This window comes from Etheostoma spectabile, chromosome 2 (assembly GCF_008692095.1).
Source record: "Etheostoma spectabile isolate EspeVRDwgs_2016 chromosome 2, UIUC_Espe_1.0, whole genome shotgun sequence".
Taxonomy (NCBI): domain Eukaryota; kingdom Metazoa; phylum Chordata; class Actinopteri; order Perciformes; family Percidae; genus Etheostoma; species Etheostoma spectabile.
Window position 1 is genome coordinate 15,872,577 of NC_045734.1, and position 9,147 is coordinate 15,881,723.

A 9,147-nucleotide genomic window follows, 5' to 3' on the forward strand; every position below is an offset into this window, starting at 1 on the left:
ACCCCAAGGTATTTAAACTCCTTCACTTGGGGTAAGGAATAATTCTCTACCTGAGGAAGTCACTCCATCAGTTTCCTGCTGAGAACCATGGCCCCAGATTTAGAGGTGCCTCATCCCAGCCACTTCACACTCGGAGTGTGTGCTGAAAGTCACAAGCCGATGATGCCATCACGACTACATCATCTGCAAAAAAGCAGCGATGAGATCCCCAGCCCACCAAACTGCAACCCCTCCCTACCCAGACTTTGCCTTGATGTCCTGTCCAGAAATACAGGATTGGCGACAAAGCGCAGCCCTGGCGGAGACAAACCCTCACCTGAAACGAGTCCGACTTACTGCCGAGTAGCCAGACACAGCTTTTGCTTTGGTATACAGAGATTTGATGGCCCTGAGAAGGGTCCCCCTTACCCCATACTCCCGCCGCACCTTCCACAGTATCTCCCGGGGGACCCAGACATACGACTTCTCCAGATCTACAAAACAATGTAAATCAGTTGGGCATACTCCCAGGCTCCCTACAGGATCCTTGCGAGAGTGAAGATCTGATCTGTTGTTCCACGACCAGGGCGGATTCCGCATTGTCTCTCTTCAACCCGAGGTTCGACAATCAGCCAAACCCTCCTTTCCAGAACTTTGGAGTAGACTTTAACAGGGAGGCTGAGCAGTGTGATGCCCCTATAATTGGCACACACCCTCTGGTCCCCCTTTTTAAAGAGGAGAACCACTACCCCAGTCTGCCATTGCCCAGTTTACCGTTTCTGACCTCCACGCAATGTCAGCTAGAAATAAATACTAAAATGGTGAAGCAAAACAACATAGAAACAAGTGAAAATAGCTAGTTTGGTTATAGATTAAAAACAGCTTTAAAGAGATGGGTTTTGAAATTAGCAGGTGATGTGGAAAGTCTGAGGTGCTGTTGGAGAGAGTTTTCAGATGGAGGGGGCAACAACGAAGAAGGCCCTGCCCTTAACATTTTGCTGGAGTTACTTGGCCTGACAGTAACGTTACAGAGGGTACAATTTAGTAATTTCAGAGTACGCAAAATTAATCAATATCAAATTAATGCACGATGGCTACTTAATTCGAGGGTATGTGTACCAATTTGTGTGCACTGCTTGGCCAAATACGTTACCCTGTAAACCTACTGACAGGCTCTGTACAAAACTAGTCTGATTCCATGTTCAAGTCCCGAAATAGTGGAACAAATAACGGGGACAAATTGTCTGGACATTAAAATAGCAAACACAACAGCATATCACACTAACGTTACGTGGCACATACGTAAACGTATACTCGTGTATTAGCTAGGTCATGTATCTAACGTTAATTCAGCAAAACGAAAGATCAATCTAATCAACCACTCCTCGCCAGAGTTAGCTCGCTGCTAATTTAGCAGCTTGCTGGCTACGCTAGGTCACCAGCGGGTGCTAACCTAGCAGCCAGTTATCCACGGAGGCCGCGGCTGCGGATGATTTAACGGTATTGGTAAACTCCTCTCTTGGTGCCCGTAAGTGTCGCCAGTTGCTTACACGGTGACGTGGCCGGACCCTCGCACCACCACCGGGTCCGGAGCGTACTTGAGGAGCTGCTCCTCCGCGGCCCTGTCCTCGTCCTCCTCTTCCTCTTCCTCCTCCTCTTCGTAGATCTCATCAAAGTCCTCCATCATCGCACGACTGGGTCTCGCGCTTCCAAGGACAGACACGATGCCGAACAACAGGGAGCCTTACAGAGAAAAGAGTACAAATATAACCACGAAGACAACCACGAAAAATATCAACCCGTCCCGAAAACGATTCAGTTCACATCGTTCTACCAGCTCTCTGAAACAAAACATCAACATCCGCCGCAGTAAGGTACGTCACCGGAAGAGACACATACGTGCTACGTTATTTTTCATGACAAAAATACAATCTACAAAAAAAGGAATGTGTTACTGTTTATTAATATAATTGTAATACTTACTAAGTTAAACATTCAAATATTACATATAAATGCTTTGTACTGAAGGATTTTTTTGTAGAATGCAAAATGTGATCTGTAGCTAACTGCCGAATCGGCTGTTGACGGTCTATGACCGGAAGCTAACTTCAGCGTCGTCTTACTACCGGGATCCGCGACTGAACGGTCGTAATAGATTGTTGCCGTAAATAAGTTAATTGATGTCTGTAAACCTTGCGCTAAGTTATCTATCACGACCTAGCTACATCAGCCCGATGAGTTTCCAGTAGACACCGGCTCAAAGCAGTCTTGAGATGACAGTAACGTTACTTCCTGTTTAGGAAATCGTGTAGAGACCACAGGTAAAGTTTTGTATTTGCTTATTCGCCGGGGATATAGTTATTTTTTACTGCAAAATGATACGAACTGACTACTTAAAAATGATCTTTCAAGTTGTCAAAGAACTGGTTCCTGTCCTCACCAGCGGAATTCTAACCGTGATACTTTTATCGTGTGTTTTGTTTGGCATCGAAACATATTTCGACTTCACTCAGGGGGTCTTTAGTATTGGCGCCACTGTTTTTCAAAATGGACACATCCACAAGCTTTTGGCGTATCCTTTTTACCACAAAACTTCAGCTCAGCTTCTCCTGAACATTGCAGCTCTGGTGTTTCTCAGTGGAAGTTTGGAGAAAGGTGTTGGCACTGTTCGCTTCCTGTTCTTGTTCCTCCTGCTGTCGACCACCACAGGCTTGTTTTACAGCTTCCTGGATCTTCTGCAAGAGGAAGGCAGCCGGAGTCAAGCCGAGGGGTTGGTTCCTGTGGTCCTGGCATCTGTGGCTCTAACTACCATGCACACCAAAATGACTAAAGGATTCCTGTGTGGAGTCAGTTTCCCCACCATGGCTCTCCCTTGGGTGCTCCTCATAATCACCACTGCCCTCATTCCTCGCAGTGTGCTCCCCTGTAACATTATTGGCATCCTGGTCGGATGGATGAAAGGGAAAGGATGGTTTTCCTTTCTGGACATGTCTGAAGCCAGGTCTGGCACTCTGGAGAAGATGATGCCTTTTAGGTTGTTGAGGAGCATCAGGGGTGTTAAGTTTGTCCCTTCTTCCACAGAGCAGAGGAGGAAGACTCTTCTTCCACTAATCAATCCAACACCAGGGTCCTACCCGGTCCAGGCTTACGCTCCATTGTCTCACATTAACAGTCCCAATACGGTGGCCAATAGTTACGAAGGCTGGCAGAATTCGACCAGTGCTCTTATCAATCCCACACCACCTCTCCATCCTCATGAACATGGCTCTGCACATACATTTGATCTAAATCATGGACACTGTTCAGAGCAGAGTTTTGGCCAAAGTTGCAACCACAACCATAGTCATGGTCTTAATCATCTTGGTCAATTATAGTCATGGTTATTTCATTGCCTTACAACACTCAAACAATACAGATGAGGCTTATCAAAAAAACGTATTCAGATTATTCTATCAGTACTGTAATATATTTCCCTGTTAAACACGTGAGCACCTGCTGCATCTCTTCAAACGCTTGGACACATTAAGCTGATTTTAAAGTAGGCTTCTACAGTATGTGTGGACTCTGCCTGGCTGTACAATTAAATTACATTTTGTACATCAATTTAAATACATACTGTTGTACTATTTCTTATGCATTTCTAGAAATAAAAAAATTGGTGCAAAACAAAGTCTCATTTAACACATGGCAATCTTTTAAACATTTGTGTGCAGATCCTGTCCTATATTTAGTTTAAAGCATGTACAGGATAACAAATCAAATGTTATTTTCAATCCAATAACTTGTGAGTATATGCAAACTGGACTAAAGCTTCCAAAATATTATTGAACTAGAAAAATGACATATTTAAACCCTACCCTTCATCATGCATAACATTGGACAAGGTATAGTATACCTGTATATGTGCACAAAACTATTTACATCCTGGTGATGTTAAGGTTAAGTTAACAAACAAATGTTCAATACGGCCCTCAAGATAGAGTAACACATTTTGATGTTTTGAATATATTTAAGGACCCCTTCCAGACATTAAAACTCCTACTCTGCTTGGAATAACATGTCCGATATTTTTTCCACTGAAAAATTCAATAACCTTGTTAAAACATTCTTACTTTAACAGTACATGTACTCCTACTCCCACATTGAAAAACCCTGTGTATGTAATCAGGATGTAATTAGTGTGTGTTAATACACTTGGCCATTTCCTGATTAAGACAAAGGGATGAAAACATTGACTTTAATCACTTTTTTTGCCCTTCAATACCTTAATTATGTTCTTTTCAGTTTTTCACCTATCAATCTGGTTGGTATGCATGCCCCTAAAACCAATGCTTTAATTTGAGACTAGCAAAAAACAACTCTTCCACAAAAAACAAAGGACACCATTGATATTTAGTTAGGCTTATGTCATGTCTTATCTTGTTATGAGTGAACACAAAAAGAGTTAACACCTAACCAGCCCTATCTTGCGTGCATAACAGCAGAAAAACGTAGCGTCAGTATTATTTTTCTTTTTGTTATTAAATGTAAGATGAAAAATTAGCATACTATATTACAAATAATGTCAAAGCACAGAGAGAGAAGGTTTTATTCCTCGGGTACTTTGGTTTAATTGACTTTTTTTCAAAGACATGTATATTAGAAACAGTACAACTCAATGAGACCTGAATCACGCTGGAACAAAATGGTCACAGTATCAGGGATGCCAGCGTACAGAGTAAACCTCAATTTCAAATAAGGACTCACTCCTCCCAGGCATCTCCATAGATGTTCTTCTTCACTGTAACAGAACAGAGAAAGTCAGCCTTTTATAAAAAAAATTTAATTCATTTAAAGGCAATAAGATGTACTTGGAATATCAACCCCTCGACTTTTCCTAACCCAGCAAGTGTTTGACATATCTCTGCAGTAGAAGCTTACCGTCTTTCTTGGGTCTGCCTGGCTCATTCTCAGGTGATGTTTTGAGCAGTGTCTCGGCCTTCTGAGTGAGTGTAACTTCGTAGTTCTCTCTGTTCTTGAGCCTCAAGTCCTCATAGAGGATGGCCTTCCTCCTGGGCTCTTCATCATCCACTGAAGGTGGTGGGAATAGGGGCAAATAGGGTTATAACAAGTGAAAAGTTACTTACTGACATAGGAACATTTGTAGCAGATTCCATAATAAAACAGATTTGGTGAAATGGTAAAGCACTAGAATGAGTTTATTTCTGGCACCCAGCATTGGGGGCTGAATAATTAATAATTTTCAAATGTAAATTGCGATTTGAAAGAATGCGATTAGGTAACTGAAGCAATATTTAGTTGAATTTGGTATAACATTTGGTACATTTTTATTCCTCTTTTAATTATCATATTTACTCTCATTTCATCAGTTAAATGCTGGAATAATGTTACATATCTATATGGATTCAATGTCCCATGCTTACTAAAAAGAAAAACACTTATTGCTGGAAATTCATACAGTTCATGCAGTTTCATCAGATGTGACATAAGACGGAGTTTAGCTAATTTTAGCCAACCTATTTAAAAAAGAAAACTCACATTTGAATAGTATATTCAGCATTTGAATAGTATTGATTTTTTTACTGTTTAAATTATAATCAAAATTCAGAATTTGTTCCTACAGCAAGTTATTGTTCAAAATTGTTGGTTTACGCTGAGTGGTGGGCCTGAGACACTGCTTGATGGTCATTTTTACATTGAAAGATTGCCAATATTACAATGTATAATGTATACAGCAGCTCTCTGTGGTACCTGGAACGCTGAAGTCATCTGCTTTGCCCATTGGCACGGGTGACTCTGAATTGTAGCCAAATCCTTGTTCTCTGGTGTTGGTGGGCGTCTGGCCGGGGGCTTCTGCTGCCTGGAACATGGTGTCAAATGTCGGGGAGTCTGGGTCACTCAGCTCTGACTGGGGAGCCTTGGAACTGGGGTGGAAAAAAGACAAAATAGTCAAGGACTAGTTGGTGGATAAAAACATAGTATCACAATCAAGTATGTGAGGTACTCACAATTTTGGAGGCAATCCTGTCCGCTGTCTGAGGGCCTCTCCCAGAGGGGAGTTCTCCAACCTCTTGAACTTCTCCTGGCATGTTTTCATGTACGACATTTTTCCTGCCAGGTAGCCACAAAAGCCAGCAACTGGAGAGACAAACTCAAATATATCATTTTTAACTATTAAATACCCCTGAAGCAACTATGAGACAAAACCATGACTATTTTCTCTTTCATATAATATTTAATTTCAACTAGTTGCAGTTGATTCCTGAAAAAAGTATTGTTAGAGATGTGAATATGAAACTGTAGCTAAACAGGTATAGGGATTGACTGTTCACACACCTACACTGGCAAATTGGGTTTAGAAGTTTGCATCAATTAAATGTAATGCAGCCTTTAAGAGAACGTCTAGTCTCACATCACATTAATGATGACATATACTCTCACCTGCCAGTTTATTAGCTACATCTAATCAAATACAATACCTTAATAATAATTATAACATTACGTGTTTGTTAAAACTGTTTTACAGAGATTCAGCGTCATAGTCTTGGCTGTAGTTTTTGGTGTTGTTGAACGTTATTGCATTATAGTAAAATATGTTTCTAATATTTAATCCACTTGTTAATATGAGACAACTGAGTGTGTAATCTCCTATATTAAACATTTATGAACTTACAGGCCACTTTGGGTAGAGATCCAAATCTTGGAGATGCTGACAGAATCCCTGCAAATAAACAGAACAAGGTCGATGTTAAGTTAAATATGTATTTATATGTATAATTGTATGTATTTATGTGTATGTAGATGTATGTATTTCACAGTTGTATTGCTGATTTTTTTCTACATTATGCATAGTATTACCTTTGGCAACTAGGGCTTGAGTGATAGCCACACTGACCACAGAGAAGGGCACCGCTGTGAAGGAAGCATGTTGGTGTAAGACTCAGTACAGATGGCATAGACATTTTAGCTGTGGTTTTTACACAACATAAAACCAAGAACCTGACCTATATGTGAAAGACATAAACTTACACCTGTACCAAAAACTCTCCTGATTGCACTCTCTAAATACCCTCTTCTCCTCTTCTGTGGGGATGTACTCCATGCCCACTGGAGCCTGCAGATTAACACACGCATAAACACCAGCGTTAACTTCAATTTAGTTAGTTAGCACTAGAACTATCTGCAAGCCACACAGACAGTCCTACTCTACGGAAAAAAACTAATGAGATTTAAACAGCAGACAAGACTAGCACTGCAGTTCATCCAGAGTTCATGCTAGCCAGCTAATAAGTTAGCATCCTGTTTGATAATGCGTGTTTACCTGTGCTCCTCTCTGCTGCCGCTCCTCTGTAAAACCTGTAGTGGTGGACGTCATGTTACTGGCAATGTCAGTGCTAATTTAAACTTTAAAGCTTACAAAATAACAATCTGTAAGCCACTCGGCAGTCTGACTTGTTTACTGTCGGGCACAATGTCATTATAGCACGGACATAACCCGGAAGTAAAATTTGAAAAAGTTGCTATTTGTACGTTAGCTGACGTGACAATTGTGCTTTTATAACAATACGCTGGGAAATTCATTTAAAAAAAAAATCATACATTACTGTTTCACTAGTGTACCAAATCCTAAAAGAGTACATTAGTTAGACAATCAAAATTTAAACTGGGTCTTTTATTTTGAAAGTTAATTTCCATCTACGTACGTCCTCTAGTGGTTGTTTAGATAATAGCATAATAATACAATAATTGACTTTATGGTATGTCACATGACAATACAGAGTAGTAGTACTAGTACTAGTAGTAGCAACGTATCAAAACCATATTGAATTGTATTATATTAGTTTTATCATTATATAATATAAGAATACTTTGCCATTCTGTTTTTTTCTTTTTGTATTTTCAAAATAAATGCTATATTATTGTAGTATACTTTTCCAGTTTATTATTTGATAGCCTTGCTACTGTATTTTGTGTGTGCATTACAAAAACTACACATATATTATACATAACAGTACTTTGATTTATTGTTATGGATATTGCAATTATTATTCACTTTTTATACACCTACAGTGCTGCTTGTGAGTATGGGTATACTCTATTACACCACACCTTATGTTAAGGAAGAATATTTATTTATGATACATTATTCATTCACAAAGACAATTTGTGTCCTTAAAGGTTGGATTATTCCTATTTTTTTTTTTTAATTAAGGCATTAAGATCAATTTTCAAAAGATTAATTTTTGTATTCTTCTTTTTATTTAAGTTAAGGAGAGTTTCTATACTTATGAGCAGTACTGTATGTATACATTGATATTTGGTACACACATAATGACTGCTGGAATTGCACAACGGACTTCTTTTGTAAAAATATTTACACAGTGTTATGATTTTGGTACATTGCTTTGTTGTCTGTGCCTTCTTTTCTGGTATTTTGGTTGTGTCTTGTCCCCTTGTGTTCTAGTGTCCTCCCTGGTCTTGTGTTGTTCGGGTTGTGCCTGTCTGGTATTTGTGTGTTTTCTTTCCTGTTTTATTTTGATAGTCTGTTCCTCTGTCTAGTCTTGTCTAGTTTTACTACCTACCTTGTGTTTCCCGCTTTTGTGATTAGATTAGACTAGATGATACTTTATTCATCCCACAACGGGGAAATTCCTTTGTTACAGCAGCAATTCTCTACAATGAAATTGTCACTCGCCCTGATGTGATTCACCTGTTATCATCTGTTCCTTGTTTGCTCATTACTTCTTGTATTTAACCTGTGTTCCGTTTGTCTCTTGTCAGATCATTTTGTGTGTTCCAGTCGGTGTGAGTCTTACCAGTGCCTGTGTTCCTGTTTTTGGTTTTCTTTTTTCCTTGGACCTTTTTGGATTTTTAGATTTAGATTTTGGACTTTGTCTTGCATTTTTTGGATCCTTTGTTTGTTGGACTCTTTCCTCCCTGCCTGTCTCTGCGTTTTGGTCCTCAATTCCCTACACAGTCACACACAGTTCACTTATATAGTCTTTGGTATTGTTATGTATATGATTTAAATAGCTTTTTAATTTCATTAAACTCACTTTTTTTAATTAAATAAGTAAATTGTTAAAAGTCCTAGGACCTTAACAAATCGGGTTACGTTACTTGTGTGGCCTGGCCAGTAGTTAATAAACGTGTGTGTGTGTGTGTGTG

General features: G+C 39.5%; 3 protein-coding genes across 3 annotated transcripts in view; 1 reads left to right on the plus strand and 2 right to left on the minus strand.

The window, feature by feature from the left end:
- The window catches only part of chic2 (cysteine-rich hydrophobic domain 2), a 9,515-nt gene extending 7,640 nt beyond the window's left edge, over positions 1-1,875 (minus strand). Inside the window, exon 1 of the mRNA XM_032535231.1 lies at positions 1,530-1,875. Coding sequence (XP_032391122.1) covers positions 1,530-1,666 — 137 coding nt within the window. The 5' untranslated portion in view covers positions 1,667-1,875. The remainder of the gene's footprint in view (positions 1-1,529) is intronic.
- Positions 1,876-2,066: 191 nt separating this feature from the next.
- Positions 2,067-3,783, plus strand: rhbdd2 (rhomboid domain containing 2). Its single transcript, XM_032535213.1, has one exon. It carries the CDS (start codon positions 2,355-2,357, stop codon positions 3,351-3,353), a length of 999 nt encoding a protein of 332 aa, XP_032391104.1. The 5' UTR covers positions 2,067-2,354; the 3' UTR covers positions 3,354-3,783.
- A 1-nt stretch (position 3,784) lies between these two features.
- Positions 3,785-7,528, minus strand: LOC116701492 (OCIA domain-containing protein 1). The gene is made up of 8 exons (XM_032535219.1): positions 7,301-7,528; positions 7,009-7,093; positions 6,838-6,891; positions 6,653-6,700; positions 5,988-6,117; positions 5,731-5,903; positions 4,900-5,049; positions 3,785-4,759 (listed from the first exon to the last, which is right to left on the minus strand). Exons 1-8 carry the CDS (start codon positions 7,352-7,354, stop codon positions 4,722-4,724), a joined length of 732 nt encoding a protein of 243 aa, XP_032391110.1. The 5' UTR covers positions 7,355-7,528; the 3' UTR covers positions 3,785-4,721.
- Positions 7,529-9,147: the final 1,619 nt, after the last annotated feature.